Below are 17,324 nucleotides of genomic sequence, written 5' to 3' on the forward strand. Positions count from 1 at the left end.
TTTATTGTGCTTCACTTTATTGCACTTTTTTGTAGATACTATATTTTTCACAAGTTGAATGTTATAGCAGCCCTGCATCAAGCAAGTCATAGGTGCCATTTTTCCAACAGCATATGTTTGCTTCATATCTCTGTGTCACATTTTGGTAATTCTCGCAATATTTCAAATTTTTTCATTATTTTTATATCTATTATGATGATCTGTAGTCAGCGAAGTGATCTTTGATGTTACTGTTGTTAATTGTTTTGGGGTGTCACTAGCCTAGCCCATAGAAGATGGTGAACTTAATTGATAGATGTTGTGTGTGTTCTGATTACTCCACTAACCGGTCCTTGTCCCCATCTCTATCCCTCTTCTCAGGCCTTCCTTTTCCCTGAGATAAAACAATTTTGAATCAGGCTAATTAATAATAATGCTGCGATGGCCTCTAAGTGTTCAGGTGAAATGAAGAGTCACAGGTCTCTCTCACTTGAATTCAAAAGCTAGAAATGATTAAGCTTAGTGAGGAAAGCATGCTGAAAGCCAAGATAGGCTGAAAACTAGCCCTCTTGCACCAAACAGCCAAGTTGTAAATGCAAAGGAAAAGTTCATGAAGGAAATTAAAAGTGCTACTCCAGTGAACACAAATGTTAAGAAAGCAAAAAGGCCTTACTGCTGGTAGGAAGAAAGTTTTAGTGGTCTGAATATATGCTCAAACCAGCCACAACATTTCCCTGAGTCAAAACTTAATCCAGAGCAACGCCCTAACTCTCTTCTATTCTGTGAAGGCTGAGAGAGATGAGGAAGCTACAGAAGAAAAGTGTGAAGCCAGCAGAAGCTGGTTCATGAGGTTAAGGAAAGAGGCCGTCTCCCTAACATACAAGCGCAAGGTGAAGCAGCAAGTGCAGATGTAGAAGCTGCAGCAAGTTGTACATGAGATCCCAGCTAAGGTCATTGATGAAAGTGGCTACATTAAACACCAGATTGTCAATGTACACGAAACAGCCTTCTGTTGGTGGGCTGCCATCTAGGGCTTCAGTAGCTAGAGAGAAATCAATGCCTGGATTCCAAGCTTCAAAGGACAGGCTGAGACTCTTGTTAGGGGCTAATGCAGCTGGTGACTTTTAGTTGAAGCCAGTACCCATTTACCATTCCAAAAATCCTAAGGCCCTTAAAAATTAAGCTAAAAATCTCGGCCTGTGCTCTATAAATGGAACAACAAAGCTTGGATGACAGCACATCTGTTTACAGCATGGTTTACTGAAATTTTTGTGTTTCTTTTGTGGTTTTTTTTGGTGGCTGGCCAGTGTAGGAATCTGAACCCTTGACCTTAGTGTTATTAACACTACAGTCTAACCAACTGAACTAACCAGCCAGCCCAATTTTTTTTAAAAATTTTATTTTGTCGATATACATTGTAGCTGATTACCAGCCAGCCCAATTTACTGAATATTTTAAGCCCACTGTTGAGACATACTGATCAGAAAAAAAGATTCATTTCACAATATTACTGTTCATTGACAATGTACCTGGTCACCCAAGAGCTCTGATGGAGATGTACAAGGAGATTAATGTTGTTTTCATGCCTTTTAACCATAATGTTTATTCTACAGCTCATGGATCAAGGAGTAATTTCAACTTTCTAGTATTATTTAGAAATACATTTTGTAAAGCTATAGCAAAGTAAATTGAAAACCTGGAAAGGATTCTCCATTCTAGATGTCATTAAGAACATTCATGATTCATGGGAGGAAGTCAAAATAGCATTAATAGGAGTTTGGAAGAAGTTGATTTCAACCATTGTGGATGACTTGTAGAGGTTCAAGACTTCAGTGGAGGAAGTAACTGCAGATGTGGTGGAAATAGCAAGAGAACTAGAATGAGAAGTGGAGCCTGAAGATGAGACTGAATTGCTGCAATCTCACCATAAAACTTGAACAGATGAATTACTTCTTATGGATGAGTAAAGAAATTGGTTTCTTGAGATGGAGTCTACTTCTGGTGAAGATACTGTGAACACTGTTGAAATGACAACATGGAATTTAGAATATTACATATACTTACTTAATAAAGCAGTGAAAGGATTTGAGAGAATTGACTCCAATTTTGAAAGAAGTTCTGCTGTGCTAACAAACAGCATCACATGCTACAGAGAAATCTTCTGTGAAAGGAAGTCAGTCGATGCAGCAAACTTCACTTGTTTTATTAAGAAATTGCCATAGCCATCCCAGCCTTCAGCAACCAGCACCTTGAGAGTCAGCAGCTATCAACATTGAGGCACGATCCTCCACCAGCAAAAAGATTTAAGACTCATTGAAGTCTCAGATGATCATTAGCATTTTTTAGCAATAGAGTAATTTTTAATTAAGGTATAGACATTGGTTTTTAGACATGCTGTTGCATGCTCAGTAGACTATAGTATAGTGTAAACATAACTTTTGTATGCACCGAGAAACCAAAAAAATTGTGACTCACCAATTGCAATATTTGCTTTACTGGGTGGTCTGGAACTGAACTCCGAGATATGCCGTATATTCTGTTTAGAACTTTTGCTTTTGTGTTCTTGAGAGATTAGTGTATAGGTTTTTTTTGTACTGTTTTTTTGCCTGGTGTTAATATCACAGGACCATTGGAGTCATAAAATAAGTTGAGATGTGTCCTTATTCTTGAGTTTTTGGAAGGTGCATAGAATCTGTGTCATTTCTTCCTTAAATGTTTGGTAGTCATCACCAGTGAAGCCATCTCGGCCTGGAGTTTTCCTAGTGGGAATGTTTTTAGCTACAGATTCAATTCGTTGAATAGATATAGGGGTATTCAGGCTATTCACATAGTTTGTGTTTTTCAAGGCATCAGTCCATTTTACTAGATAGTAATTTATGGATGTTTGGTCTTTTGTTGTGCTCCCTTGTGGTCCTTTAACGTCTGCTAGGCACTGATCACTCAGGTTTCTCTTGTGCTGTTTGTTAGAAGGAACAGTGACTTCAGCCATTTGTCTGCTCTCATGAGCTGGAGCCTCTATGCTTCCCTGGCAGGTTAACTGTCAGCAACGCGTGTGGCCTGCAGCAACTTGGTGCAGGTTGTCGTAGCATAGGTCTCTTGCTAGAGACTGTTTGATGTCTTTGTGCTTCTGAGCATGTGTTCTCCAGCCATGTGTGTGGTGGCCTAGGCTCTGCTTGGGAGGATCCTGGAGCTGCAGGGTATGCAGGTCGTTCTGCCTGCTCAACCCTGTCACCAGGCCCACAGCCCAGGTGCTGACCGCTGGTTAGAAAGCAGGTCCTGGGCCAACCCCATGGCGCACTTGGGAGTGTGCGGCGCTGGGAGCGCAGCAGTGCTCCCGCGCGGGTTCGGATCCTATATAAGGATGGCCGGTGTGCTCACTGGCTGAGCGCGGTGCGGCCGGTCACAAAAAGACAAAAAAAAAAAGAAAGCAGGTCCTTACAGGCCAAGAGAGCCAGACATTACTGATTGGCTGGCTGCCTTGCCTCCTTGAGGATGGTTCCAGGGCCTGACATCTTGGTGCATGACTTTCCCTGGAAACAGATCCACACTGATGCAGGGACTTGAGAACAGAGATATCTTATCGGGACCTTTTTGAAGACAATAGCCAAGCCATGCCAGGAGGATTTTCTGCTTGCCAGCCTTGGCAGTCCTCTTCAGAGACAGCACCTTTCTTCCTTCTTTCCTCCATGCAGTCAGCAGTGTCAACCTCCTTGCTGGAGCAGGGCGACGGCAGAGGAGCCTGCCGCACCACCTGGTCTACAGGGCCAGTCTTGTCATTGTGGCACAACTGTGAGACCCGCAAAGCAAGGTGTTTGAATGGTTTGATTCTAAACTTTCTTGTGTGCCCCAGGCCCTGGGTGTTTCTCACCCTTAGCTCCAGATCTCTTCTGTAGGAGAAATCTAGAACAGGGCTGGTGGGGGAAGCTCTGTGAGGGGTGTGGGCTCAGTGTGGACCCCCTCTGGCTGGAGGACCCCACTATGTCATGTCTGACATAGCTCTTCATTCATGTTTGCTTGTCAACTGGGAAAAGTTAATCTTTGCTCAGAATCTCAAGGGGACCCTGTTCTGGGTTGCATTATGTTCTCCAAAAGGATACATTGAAGTGTTAATCTCCAGTACCTCAGAATGTGACCTTATTTGAAAACAGGGTTGTTGCACATGTTATTAGTTAAATTAACATGAGGTCATAAGTGCAGTAGAATGGTTGGGACCCTAATCCCAATATAACTGGTATCCTTATAAGAAGAGGGGAGAAAGGCAGGGAAGAGGGAAGGTCATGTGAAGATGGGAGCAATACTGCCAGAAGCCAAGGGATGCCCAGGGCCTCCAGAGCTGGAAGAGGCAAGGAAGCGTCCTCTCTCCCCATGGCCTCCAGAGGGAGCATAGCCCTGCCCACACCTCCATAGTAGACTTCTGGCTTTCAGAGTTGTGGGAGAATAAACTTCTATTGTTTAAGGCTACCCAGTTTGTGGACTTTGTGACAGCAGCCCCAGAAGACTAACACAGCCTCACCAGAGAGGTGGGCTGTGCTCCAGAGTGGGCTGGACAGCATCTTCCATTCATCCAGGAGGAGTTCTCCCCTTCTGCCAAAGGCCATGTCAGGGGAAGGTGCGGCTGGGCACTTGCAGGCCACCTCCTGTGGGCTCTGTCCCTGTGGTCTGTGTGCCGCTCAGTCTCCTGCACCTGTGGCTGTCTCTTTCTGGCTGCAGCCTCCCTGTGCCTTGCTGTGCAGAATTACCCTTTTTCCCTTCGAGTGGTTCACTTGACTCCATTAACCCTTCTTGTCCTTTCTGTTCTTTGCTCAAAGTGATGGTTGCAGAGCCAGGATGCTGACACTGTTGGAAGCAAGCCTGGCCAGGCCATTCCTGAGCATATCTCGGTGGGGCTTCAGCCTGGGAGAGCTTGGCCTTTCACAAGTGCAGCTTTCCTGTCTGGCTTACCTTCTTTCTGCTGTAATCTCAATTATGATGATCATGAAGATTCTCCCTGAAGGAAGTTTATCTTTAGGTATCTGACAAGTTGTCCCTTGATGATCAGAATCAGATTCAGAAGAGGCGTCCCAGGCCAGCTGGCCATGCACCCAGAGTCCCCTTGGGCGCCAGGCTGTCCATTGTACCGTGCTCAGGGAGCAGGGCACGGGGCCATGGAGATGGGCCGCCAGACAGTAGGTGCAGAGCGTCTTCCACTTCTGGTGGGTTTCCAGCAGAGTTGTGGGGCTGTGATGTGTTCAGGAGAAGGAACAAGAAAAGATGCTAAGTGTCTGGGGGAAGCAAACAGCAGAGTCCTAGCTCTGAAAGGCTGGTGGGCCCAGTCAGGACTCATGAGCATCTGCTTTGTGTTGTAGTATTTTAACCACATCAGTATCGAGGACTCACGGGTCTACGAGCTGACCAGCAAGGCTGGGCTGTTGTCTCCATATCAGATCCTCCACGAGTGCCTTAAAAGGTAGGGTGGGAGGGCGCCTCCCTCATGCGTCAGGCTGTGGAAGCTCCTGTCTGGGCATCCCGCATCCTCACTGGTATCTGTCCCAAGGCAGAGGCATTGCCACTTTTCCCTGGGTACACAGAAGTCCCTCGGCCCAGGCTGTTGGTCAGAGCCCTGTGGGACCGAATTCCTTCCTCTTCAGCTGAGAAGCAGCTGGGGGAGATGGTTGGCCTTTTCCTCAGAGAGCCTTTCAAGGGCTTTTGCAAGCAGTCCTCCCCAGAAGCTGTCCTTTGCTCCTCCTCAGTTGACGCCATCTTGTTGTCTTTGTTTTCTCTTGAAGAAACCATGGAATGGGTGACACATCCATCAAGTTCGAAGTGGTTCCTGGTAAAAACCAGAAGAGTGAATACGTCATGGCGTGTGGCAAGCACACAGTGCGCGGGTGGTGTAAGGACCCTCCTCCCCTGCTTCCTGATGACTGCTGGGGATAACGCCCCTCAGTGTGGCCTCCTGCCTCTGTGCTTGGTCCCCAGCCATTGCCCAGCCGTGTGCATTGGACGCCACACATTCCACCTGAGGCAGGACTGGTGGCCGTCCTGCCTGCGCCTCCTCTATCTAACTCCCATTCCTCTAGCCACTGCTGTCTTGATCCTGCCGACCCCTGTGGCCGGAGGAGGGGCCGGTTTCCCAGAGCAGCAGGCAGAGCCTCCTGCCACCTGCCCCTCTGCATTTTGGACTTTGTGGGCACCACCTGTGCTCTTTTGTATCTGAAGTAATCACTTTTTATTTTTTATTGTTTTCTTTTATCATGTTATTTAAGTGGTTTGAAATAACCACTTTTTAAAATCTAACTTTATTTTAAAAAGAAAACTTCGTGTAACTATTGTAAACACAACGTACAATTGACCCTGAGAAATCACAGAACCACATTTAGACCTGGGTATGCCCAAGTGCCTCCAGGCTTTCTCTGCAGCCCCAAAGGCATCCTTGCAGTGCTCCTGAGTAGGCTAGGCAGGCGCCAGCCACTAGGCTGAGCTGCTGGGAAGCATGGCCAGCCTGGGACCTGCCGTACTTCTTCCTGGAAAGCTCTCCTCCAGGAGGCTTCTGGTGGAGCCTCTCTCCCCATGGCACCTGTGGCTGCGTTGCTCTGTGTCCATGTGTCTGAAGTGTGGGGTGATGGCAGGAAGGAGGCCTTCTGGCTGTGTGGCTTTGGGCACATGCCCTTACCTCCTGGAGCCTCTGATGGCCACTCTGCACAGCTGCAGCTGGGTCCTGATCTCAAGGCCATGAAGCACAGGTGCCCAGAGTAGTGGCAGAATGCTGCCACCCACTGTAGAATGTGCCCCAACTGGACTTCAGGGTGCCCAGTGGGAGGGCAGGGGAGTAGCAGGAGCACTCCTGTCTAGGCGAGGTGGCCATATGAACGCTGGATGTTTGTGACTCCCCCTCTCCGTGTTTGCTTTTCCTCTTCATAGGTAAGAATAAGAGAGTTGGAAAACAATTAGCCTCTCAGAAAATCCTTCAGCTGCTGCACCCACATGTCAAGAACTGGGGGTCTTTACTGCGCATGTATGGCCGTGAGAGCAGCAAGATGGTCAAACAGGTAACTGGATGCTTCGTCAGGTTGTAGGGCAGCTTTGCTGCTGCTTCTCCCACCCTGGAGCTCAGGTCTGGGTTCCTGCTGTCAGAGGGCAGGGTTGATCAGCCTCTGCTTTTGCTCCCGGCTGCCTCTCTCCTATACCATCTGTGACCTTGTGGGCAGGGGTGGGGTCACCCAAGCTGCTTCTCCTTCTGGAGCCTGCTAGGAGTGGTCGGTGAAGTATGTGTGATTGGGGGCATGTCCTGGGCCTGGCTTCATGGCTTGTGGGGAGTTGGCCATAGTGCGAGGCAGGGCCATGGGCAGGGCCTCCCCAGGGCAGTGCACCCTTGTGTAGTCGAGGACCTCCAGCAGCTTGAAGGCTAGTGAACATGCCAGGGCAGCTCTCCTTGGCTCCCAGTGCCAGTTTCCCTTTAACTGAAGAGCACGTGTGTGCTGTCTGCTCTGTCTTTGCTCTCTTTGCCAACATCTTAAAATGTAAATCAAACCTAAGGGGTGGAGGGAAGTGCTGAGAGGTGAGTGTTGAAGTTTTTCATTTTCCCTGTAATATTTATAGAAACTCTCTGGGTTATTGGTATCCCAGTCAGTGGGGGGTGATAGGTATGGAGGGGTGGGGGCTACAGGTTAGGTGACCCTGAGGACTGTGCTGTGGGCCCGCGGGTCAAGCTAGTGGCCAGGAGCAAGGCAGCTGCCTTCAAGTCCCAAGCTGGTGACCTTGGTGCCATCTCTGAAGAGGTCCTTGCTTTGGGCAGGACAAGGCAGGGTGAGGGAGGCCACATGGGACACCAGGCACATCAGTGAACTTCAGGATATGTTTTTGGAAAACAGCTTGAATTGTAGGTAAATCTTGCTTTGGCCTTTGCTGTGTACAGTCTTGGGCTAATACTGAGGGAGAGAAAGCAAGCCTTGCTTGGGCCCATGGGTGGGAAACATCTCTAAACTGGAGGAGTCGTCCCAGCCCAGGCACAGCCACAGCACAGGGAGAGCTCTGGCATCCCAAGGTAGAGCAGGTGCTCTCAGGGATGGTCTCTTAAGACATGAAGGGGCTGAGGACAGCCTGATACTGCTGTGCATATTATGGGATGTGCAGAGATCAGTGTCTGGGGGCAATGGGCTAGGCTGGGCTGTGTTCATCCAGCAGCGTGCTGTACACACCAGAGCTATGCTGTGGTCACTCTACTCTGAGGGCCCTGGGCACAGAAAGCACCCGACCTCTCTCTTCTCTGCCCAAGGCAGGAGGAGGCGTGGCTTTCTGCCCACTCAGAAGGTGGCAGAAATGGGGAGGTGTGGCCAGAAAGTGGGCCAGGGAGCTGTGGACTGCCCCATGCTGTCAGCAGGCCAGGTGTGGTCAGGGGCCGGCAGTCAGTGTGCAGTTGTGTGGCCATAGTTCCTGGCTACCATGTGCCTGCCATGCTCTGGGTGTTCCTGCCTCATGGGGTCACAGGGGCACACTGCTGCTGGGCTGTGGGCAGGCTGTGGGCCCTGCAGCCTGGACAGTCCTGAGAGTGAGGCCCTGTGCTCCCCAGGAGACCTCGGACAAGAGTGTGATTGAGCTGCAGCAGTACGCCAAGAAGAACAAGCCCAATCTGCACATCCTGAGCAAGCTTCAGGAGGAGATGAAGAGGCTGGCTGAGGAGAGGGTGAGCACTGTCCCGTGCCCACTGTCCCTCTGTCTCCTAAGGAAAGGGGCACCTATGGCAGCTGTGGAGGGACATGAGACCCCAGGAATCTGCCCCTGACACCCTGGAAATGCCTGGATCCTCCTTCCAGATGAGGCTGACCTTTCCTTGAGATTCAACATGTGTGATACTTGTACAAAATCAGTTTGCTTTCAGTTAAATTAAGAGAGGTGGCAGGCCAGACTATATGAAGGGCACAGCTCCTGTGGGCTGACTGGGTCCTGGTTCTGTGCCAGGAGTTTGAGGGACAGGAAGGGATCATGCACTAGGAAACTCACAAGGTTCCCAGAACAACTGAACCTGGGTAGGGCTTGGTCCCTGTGAAGATTCCTAAAGCTGTTTTGAGTGTCCCACCCCAAGAGGGGTTTGTCAGAATAACAGTGGTGTGCCCTGTCCCCAGGTACTGTCCATGTGGCCATTCATGACTCCACCTGGGCCTTCTGGGCTAGGAGCGCTTTTAGCTGTGGCATTAGCCAAGACCTGTATACAAACCCTGAGAACTAGGTGTCTGCTGCCATGGTCTCCCAGTCCAGGAGATGCCTTGTTCTGCTCTCAGGTGGGGGTGGGCCTTGTCTACCTGGAGCTAGCAGAATTGCCGAGCCTGCCCCTGGTCCGGAGACAGGCTGTGGAGAAGGAGCTGACTGAGCCCTAGGGCAAGCAAAGGCTGGAGTGGGAGGAAACACCCACCTAGGGGCGTGAATACCGGCTTGTCGCTGTGACCTCATCTGAGTTCTTCTTGTCTGGGCATGTGTCCTGATTCCCAGGGAAGTGGCAGCACATGATTCTCTGCGATGGCATTCCAGGGAGACCCACTCCTCAGGCCTTTCTTCCCCCTCCCAGCCGGGCATCATAAGAACTGCTGCCCAGGGCCTCCTGGCACTGGTCTGCTGGGGTCACCCTCCACCCTATCCCCCTCCTGAGCCTCTTGCTGAGTCCACCTTGCTGGTAACAGACCTTTGTTGTTTTCTAGGAGGAGACTCGGAAGAAGCCCAAGATGTCGATTGTAGCGTCTGCCCAGCCTGGTGGCGAGCCCCTGTGCACTGTGGATGTGTGAGGGAGGTGGCAGGGGCCAGGGCTTGGTGGCGCTGCCAGGGAGACCACCAGTCACACATCGCTCACTGCAGCGTTGGGCCTCCAGCCTATGGCCCTCATCTGTGGCCAGCATGTCCTAGGGCCCAGGGACAGCCATGGCCATGCAGCACACACAAGAGTAGTTCTCCCTTGGAAGCTGCTCCCAGGTCTGAATGGATGTGTTTGAAGATCAACTCCAAGTGACTGCACAGGTAGAAGCTGATATCTTAGACAGCTGTAGACCTTATTTGTATGTACCTGCTACAGACTGTTTTTATGAAGGTTTTCATGAATTTTAGTACAGAATGCGCCCTGACAACAAATGATATTTGGATGACAGATGAGATGAGAAAGGACGGCCGAGGCTTGTGGCTATGGCTGACCCACAATGCCAGGTGGCCCCTGTGCCCAGGGTTCCTGCAGAGCTACTGCAGGGACCTGGTCAGACGGTGCACATGGCAACCCCATCCCCTACCTGCCTTCCATGTTTTCCTTTTTTCTCTGAAAAATTTATAACAGAAAGGAGTATCTCAGACCTTTTTGGTTTAAAATAAACACAATTTTAGGATCAGCACTATTTTTCAGAGATTGCAGGCAAACCATTGAGGTGGTCACTCATCATCCTTGACATGATGCCAGTGAGGCCATCCAGCCAGCCTCCTGGTGTGTCACCTGCCTGCTGCTGGACTGAGATCCACTTTTCTGACCAAGTCTTAACACCCTAACAGCACACCTCCCCGGACACAGAGGCCCCGCCTTCGCTGGCCGCTGGCAAATTTTTTACAGAGATTTTTGCACAGTCAAGTCCATCTGTCCACCCATCAATTTTTAAAGCTTTTATGATATTTTAGCATTTGGAAAGAAACTTTTACAGTGAGAGTAGAAGGTAGGTTTGGAATCATGCACTTAGCAAGTGGACTCCTTTAGGGCCTTCAGTGCAGTTTATTCTTGATCCAGAGCTGGCCGAATGCCTGGTGGCAGCTGCCCTGCCTCCCAGTGAAAACAGCTTCCCTGAATTTCAAGGGCAGCTGCCCGGTGCCCAGCTGGCTCTTCAACCAGCACCTATGGACAGGTGCGGGAGTAGAGGTGTGTTCATACTTGAGTCCCATGGCACTGGCTGTGCTAAGGCCCCTGGTGTTAGCGGCCAAATGCCGGCCCAGTCCCTAGCACCCGTTCAAGGTGCTGTGTGCTCATGGTGCACCCTTAGATGCAGCATTAGGTTGCACCCTCACGTTCTGTGGCATCTTTCCCCCACCATGCCCCTGTGGATGGTGTTGATGGCGCTTATGATCAGCAAGACAGAATATCAGCCTGTGGGCCACCCACAGCAGCACAGCCCTTCACCACCTGTGACTGAGGTTGGCTTCTGTGTTGACCTTTAAAAAAGAAAACCCCAAATCAAGTTGCTATAATTAGACATTTGCTTTGGTCTTGCCTCCTGTCTGCAGCCGTGAATAATCACTTGACCGTGACTGTTCTCCTTAAAACATCCAGAGGCGCCATCGTGAACCAAAGCTTTGTGCACATGTGTTACCCTAGAGGCCGATGAGCCTTGCTGCGGCCTTGCTGGTCTCAGGCGCCGCCACAGCTGGTGCTGCCGTCCCCCTTGGGTCTCTGGCATCCTCCCTCCGTCCACTATGTGTGGGTGCGAGTCCTGTGTATACACAGTCGTGTTGCAGGGCGCAGGGGGCCTGTGCTGATGCTGCTTCTGTGCGCCAGGTCACGGCTGTAAGGGTGAGCCTCATTGAACGCATAAAGCAAACTGTCCAAAAGTCATGGTTGTTTCTTTCTTCTGACTATAGGAAGCTGGGGGCTTGTGTACCCTCACCTGGTCAGAGCTGTTCCTATAGGAGCCAAACAGCACTCCAGCATGGCCCTAGGTCCTTCCTTGGTCACTGCATGGAGGTGGCTTCCCTCCTGAGCTGAGGGCAGGTTGCCCATGGGAATGAGGTTTGGGAAGGACCTTCTCTCAGGTGCAGGGACAGTGTCCGAGCTGTTCATGGTGGGTAAGGTAGGCAGGGCCAGCCTGTCACCCTGTGCTCTCCAACTGGCATGTCCAGTTAGTGCTTGGTCCTGAGACTTGTGTCTCTGCCCTTCTTTGGATTTAAGAATAGAGCTCAATATTTTATTAAAAAGCAAGTTCTCTGCACTCCCTCCCCCAACTTTGGAGACCTGCCCCAGCACCACCCCCCACCCCGGCTGGGCAGATTACTGGCTGTACCCAGGCCTGGCAGGAAGGATACCAGCATGGGCCTGAGGGTCCCTGCTGGCCCTGCCCCTGTTACAGTTCTAGCTTATCACAAAAACATCCTTAGTTCAGCAAGTGTTTATTCTGGCCCTTTCCAGAACAGACTTGGGAGGTTGAGGGGGGAGAACAGGCCCCAGAAGCTCACCTGCCCTGGCCAGAGCTTGTGGCCCCCAACAACAGGTGGGTCCTGGTGGGGCAGCTGGGTCTTGCACCCTCTGGCTGCTTGCCTCTGAGCAACCTGGGATGTGGCAGGGCTGTCAGGAGCCCTTGGCTTCTGCACCCATGATGGCCCCTGCTGTGGAAGGGTTGGCTTCTGCTGCTCCTGGGACATATGACAAGAGGGAGGCCCCAGTTTCCTGTGAGGTATCATCTGGAGGTCCTGGTGGGGGCTGGGCTGGAGGGTCTTGGTGCCCTAAGACCCTTGTGCCATTTGGGTGCTCCACCCTCTCGAATAGGATGAGCATCTCGCAGTGTGGGGTCTGCGGGAACAGGTCCACAGCCACAGCCTTGACTGGCCGGAAGGGGATGCCCTTCACCCGGTTAGATGGGGCCCTGCAGAGGCTGTGGTGGGAAGGAAAGCAGCGCCAGGGTTAGTTCCATAGGACTGGCCAGGGGCTCCTGGGCTCTGGTCCACCCAGGCCCCTGCCCAACACTCACTCTACAAAGTTGCCCATGGCTGCCCGGGGGTTGCATGAAACATACAGGAGCCGCTTGAGGTTCTCGGCTCGGCGGACAGCCAGGATCACCTTGGAATCTAAGGAAGCACAGACAGGCTGGGTTCCCAAGGCCCAAGACCCCACAGCCTGATGTGCCACCCCACCCCCCCCCGAACAGGCCACTCACGCAGGCCGGCGCGGGGTGGGTCCAGGATAGCCACAAGCTCCTGGGAGGCCAGTCTGCTCACCAAGGTGGGCACAAGGTCCTCAGCCCTCCCACAGTGGAACTCAACGTTGCTCAGTTCTGGAGAGAGTAGTGTGGCCCTGTCAGTGGACTCTAGACACCCTCCAAGCACAAGACCAGCCTTGGGAGAGAGGGTAGAGGCACTTGGGAACCCACTGGGCAAGCTTGCTCGCCCTTCCCACTGGGCAGCCCTAGGACTTGGGCACACAGGAGGTACACAGGGAGCCCTTCTGTGCCCCCTGCCCCCAAAGGGCCCTCGGAGGCAAGGGGTGGATTCCAGGTGCAACGGCTGAGGTATGTAATGGGTGACGGCTGCCCCTGGCTGACCAGCAGGCTCTCACCGTTGGCATGGGCATTCACCCAGGCATCTTCCACAGCTTCCTGGCACAACTCAATCCCGATGACTCTCTTTACCTTCTAAAATGGAAAAAGACACAGACAGTGGCTTCCTGCCCCAAAAACTTCTTTGGGGGTGAAAAGCGTGAGGCACTGTGGGCAGTGGAAGAGGCTCTGGGACAGGATGGTGGTCACCCTCTGAACCTTCAAGCTGGGAGTAGGTGGGGGCAATGGGGGGGCATCCTTGGCAGGGGGCAAGAGGGCTCACCCGGGCCAGGGCCAGGCCAATGGTGCCGGTGCCACAGCATACGTCCAGCACTGTACTTTCCTCGTCCAGCTGGGCCCAGTCCTGGATGACTGTGTAGAGCACCTCGGCTGCAGGCGTGTTCACCTGCAGGGTGCACCAGTGGTGCCAGGATGTCAGCGGCTCCACTGCCCAAGTACAGGCCTCCCCTCCAGCAGCCCCAGAGGCCCAAAGGCAGGCTCCAACATTCCCACATCGCTTGGGTTCCTGGCTCATTCCTTCCACAAGATTTCCTGGGCCCAGGTAGTTCACCCCCCAGCTATAGTGCCTACCATCTTCCCTGTGCCCACCTTGGGCTGCCCCTCAAGCCACACAATGCCAATGACCTCACCCAGTCTCCTGGCTTTAAAAACCAACTCCATGCCAACACCCCTCCACCCACCATAAGGAACTTCTTTCCTGAGCGGCAGAGACATAGGGCCCCCACAACCCCATCAGGCTTCTCACACTCCAAGGGACCCCAGAGGGGCCTGCCCTCCCCACAACAGCAGAGGGCTCCTCTGCCTCCCACCAGGATGCCTGAAGTCATGCTGACTGCCAGCCCCATGTTTGGCCTCTAGCAGGTTGATCCTGCCAGGCCTGTCTCCAAAAGAGGGTCCTCACCTCCAATTCCCCACATCTGCAAGGGTTTCTCCCCATAGCCTCCCTGCAGGAGCCAAAGTGAGCCTGAAATGGTGTCCCCTGGCCCAAAGGCCACCAAAGCCTCCCTCCTGCCAAGCCCTGAGCAGTGTCCTCTCATGGTGGTAAAGTGTGCCATGCACTGGGGGCTGTTCCTCAAACTCCATGTGACAAGAGGAGTTGTTGCTAAGTGTATCTCAGTGACAAATAATTTTTTACCTCAACCTTTGCTCGTAGCTCCCCTGCCTGGATTCCCTCCCAGATGTCTGCAAGGCCATGTCGCCATCCTAGCCCACTCTGTTCCCACCACGTCCTGATGTTCCATCAGGGCTCCCATGTGTCCCACCTGGGACTTAGGGCTACCTGGAAGAAGGCATGAGGGGAGATCCGGAAGGTCAGCCCAAGCAGGTCCTCTTGGATGCATCGGTCCCCAGCCACATGCTCCAGGGGCAGGCCCTCCTGGCTGGGAGTCTTTCTGTGGGCGAAGGGGCAGATCCGTCAGCGTCACTAGCCCCTACAGGGATCCACCCTGCCCTACCCAGGCTCCTCACCGCTGTCCTTCCTCCACAAAGTAGAGGCAGGTCACCCCGCTTGTCCTGCCTGGCCCCACCATGAAGTACTGCGCCAAGGAGGTCTTCAACCCTGCCAGCTCCTCAGGGCTGAGTTTCTAGAGTAGGTGGTAGAAATGGCCCTATCAGGCTGTGCCCAGGCCCAACTCAGGCCAGATACCCTCCCCTTGCAATAACACCCTGCCTGAGACCTGGGGATGGAAGTAGGCAATGGCCATGGCCTGGCTGCGGCGGCTGGTGCGTACAGTCAGCTGCTTCCAGTGACCCGAATATGTCTCTGGGTCATATGCTGAGTACGGAGTGGACCTGTGGGAGCCACAAGCCACCCTGAGTTTTTGACGTCTGCTGACCAGAATTGGGGGAGCAGCTTTCCTGCTCTCCCTTCTGGCTATGCCCTCCCACCTTGCCACAGTCATAGACAGCAGGCACCCCAGAACCCTCTCTCAATCTGTGGCAGGACCCATACTCTCTACTCCAAGACCACCTCAGGAATTCCCAGGAGCCCACTCATAGGTCCTCACCGGATGAAGTCCTGGAAGGCCTTCGCCACTCTCTTGGTGGCCTCAGGGATGTGCACGGTGTCAAAGGGGGCTGCCACAGCACATGTCCCACCCTTGTATTTGCCAAGCCGGCAGCCGACGGTATTGTCCTCCCCATCCACCCCAATGCCGACCAGAAATTCACACTTATTACGGTACTCTGTCTGTGGAGAATGGGAGAAGTGGAAAGAGACAGGACCTTACCCTGGCTGTCAAGCACTTGTGAGTGTCTGGAAGGGACACCACAGTGAGTGAGAAACCCCAATGTCCCCACAGAGACTGGCAGTCAAAAAGCAAGAGACAAGAATCGTGACAAGTTATCAGGAAGAAACACAAAGCAGAGAAGTAGATGTGAGAGATGAACAAAAGGAAAGTTTTTAAGAATGCAGAATGGGGGTCTGTGGCTGCCCAGTCCAGCCTGACCTGCTGGGGCGAAGGCCTGACCCCCTCCAGCAGGCAGCAGGCCTTGTTGTGCTTGTGCCTCTGTGTGAGCAGCCAGGGCAGCAGGGCGCGGTTGGTGCTCCCAATTTCTCTGGAGGACAAAGAAGATCCATGGCTGGTCTGCCCACTGCCTCCCAGCCATGCCTGGCTACTCCCCAAATGCCCAGGCGCCTGGGCCCCTTCCTTGAAACTTCACTGTCCCCCCTGGTAACACAGGGTCTTACTGTCTAGCTCCCTGAGAGACCTCACGGACCCTGTGATGGGTGTCCTGCATAGTGCATGGGGCAGGCTGAGCATGCAGCAGAGTAGCGCTTCCGTGCTGACGGGTGCCCTATGCCCACACTCACTTGGCAAGCTTCTGCAGCACCTGCTCGCACTCCAGCCGCTTCCGCTCAAGCTGCTCAGCATAAGGCACTGTCCAAAGAGGGGTCACCACATCGGCGATTCGTGTCGCCGGCGTCTCACCCTCACCCTCGTGCTGCCTCCTCCTCGCCATGGGGTCGGCCTTGGGCCGGGCCAGGCGAACGCTGAGCGCGTGGCCTTTCCAGAGGGCACCATGCAGCACGCGCAGGGCCTTGTCCCGCTCAGCAGCACTACGGAATGTCACGAAGGCGCAGGGTGGGTGCCCAAAGAGTTTGGTTTTGTGAGGCTGCAGGCCAAAGCGGCCCAGGAAGCGTCGGACATCACTAAAGCTGGCGTGGCGAGGCACATTCTGCAGTTCCAGCTTGAAGATCTCCGAGGTGAACAGGTCATCCCTGATGTAGCTGTAGAGCCCAGGTTGAGGCCTGGGCCCTTCAGCTGCCGCAGCGTCCTTTTCCTCCTCCTTCTCCTGGGGTGCTGGGGCTGCAGGGCTGCCCAGAGCGCTGTTGCTTTCCTGGCTACAGCCTTCCATGGGCTCCAGGCCCTGTGTGAGGATAGGCACGGGCTGAACACTGAACCCCGGAGCCTGAACCAACCCCTACAGATTCCCTGGTCCCATACTCAGCCCCTCCCCCCACCAGATCCCCCTTTCTATTCTCTTGACCCATCCCCATCTCCTTCCCTCCCCACCTCACCTGTCTTCTCCCACGGGCTTCCTACCCCACCCTATCTCCTCCCCGCGTCTTCCTTCACTTTACTTCGTTGTCGAGAGAGTCACTCATCGTTCGGGCCGTCTGCCGCCTATACCGGGGGCTCCCACGAGGACCGCCTCACCGTCTAGCCCCGGGCCTGTCACACGGGAGGTGTTCACAAAGCAGGTGCGACGCTGCAAGGCCTGCCCCCGGCTCCGTCCCAAACGGGGCAGGACTGGAATCCCTGGTGCTCAGGTCCGGGTCTCAGGCATGGGACTGCACCACCCGCCCGCCATGAGCCCGTGACGGCCACTCGCCTCGCCAGCTGCTTTTTAGTCCTCCGGAGCGTGCCGTCGAGGCCACGCGTCTCTATGGTTCCGGATTCCGGTGACGTCATCGCCACGCGCCGGTTCAGACCCCCAGCCACTTTCGCCAGCGCCAGGGGCGCGCGCGGTCAGGAGACGGAGGTACGCGCGGGGGCCGCCGGAAATGCGCCCTCCCCTGGCTGACGGGCGGGCCGGGCATGCGCCGCGGGCGTTTTGGCGGGAAGTGCGGGGCGGGCCGGA

General features: G+C 53.4%; 2 protein-coding genes across 4 annotated transcripts in view; one reads left to right on the forward strand and one right to left on the reverse strand.

The window, feature by feature from the left end:
* Nucleotides 1–11,527, forward strand: part of DGCR8 (DGCR8 microprocessor complex subunit) — a 35,395-nt gene extending 23,868 nt beyond the window's left edge. Inside the window, exons 10-14 of the mRNA XM_063087092.1 lie at nucleotides 5,325–5,425; nucleotides 5,745–5,851; nucleotides 6,880–7,007; nucleotides 8,528–8,641; nucleotides 9,651–11,527. Coding sequence (XP_062943162.1) covers nucleotides 5,325–5,425; nucleotides 5,745–5,851; nucleotides 6,880–7,007; nucleotides 8,528–8,641; nucleotides 9,651–9,734 — 534 coding nt within the window. The 3' untranslated portion in view covers nucleotides 9,735–11,527. The remainder of the gene's footprint in view (nucleotides 1–5,324; nucleotides 5,426–5,744; nucleotides 5,852–6,879; nucleotides 7,008–8,527; nucleotides 8,642–9,650) is intronic.
* Nucleotides 11,528–11,773: 246 nt separating this feature from the next.
* TRMT2A (tRNA methyltransferase 2 homolog A) lies at nucleotides 11,774–17,122 on the reverse strand. 3 transcript variants are annotated; one of them, XR_010022640.1, is made up of 13 exons: nucleotides 16,825–17,122; nucleotides 16,054–16,610; nucleotides 15,689–15,797; nucleotides 15,248–15,429; nucleotides 14,918–15,032; nucleotides 14,709–14,824; nucleotides 14,521–14,632; nucleotides 13,504–13,626; nucleotides 13,241–13,316; nucleotides 12,843–12,959; nucleotides 12,657–12,753; nucleotides 12,145–12,560; nucleotides 11,774–11,844 (listed from the first exon to the last, which is right to left on the reverse strand). XR_010022640.1 is itself a non-coding variant. In XM_063086949.1 (12 exons), the coding sequence occupies exons 1-12, from the start codon at nucleotides 16,846–16,848 to the stop codon at nucleotides 12,257–12,259; spliced, it is 1,932 nt and encodes a 643-aa protein (XP_062943019.1). In that variant the 5' UTR covers nucleotides 16,849–17,122; the 3' UTR covers nucleotides 12,063–12,256. The 3 variants fall into 3 exon arrangements, 2 of the variants coding, with proteins under 2 accessions (XP_062943019.1, XP_062943020.1); XM_063086949.1 differs by lacking the exon at nucleotides 11,774–11,844 and having other exon boundaries at nucleotides 12,063–12,560; XM_063086950.1 differs by lacking the exons at nucleotides 11,774–11,844; nucleotides 12,657–12,753 and having other exon boundaries at nucleotides 12,442–12,560.
* Nucleotides 17,123–17,324: the final 202 nt, after the last annotated feature.

Source organism: Cynocephalus volans, chromosome 2, assembly GCF_027409185.1.
Source record: "Cynocephalus volans isolate mCynVol1 chromosome 2, mCynVol1.pri, whole genome shotgun sequence".
In the NCBI taxonomy this organism is placed as follows: Eukaryota; Metazoa; Chordata; class Mammalia; order Dermoptera; family Cynocephalidae; genus Cynocephalus; species Cynocephalus volans.

Bases quoted from the DNA above. Each gene is read 5' to 3' on its own strand.
- TRMT2A (XM_063086949.1), bottom strand. From the start codon at position 16,848: ATGAGTGACTCTCTCGACAACGAA. The intron at 14,825-14,917 runs GTCTCAGGCAGG...CACCTACTCTAG, and splicing joins TTGCCTACTTCCATCCCCAG to AAACTCAGCCCTGAGGAGCT. The intron at 14,633-14,708 runs GTGAGGAGCCTG...CTTCGCCCACAG, and splicing joins TTTGTGGAGGAAGGACAGCG to AAAGACTCCCAGCCAGGAGG.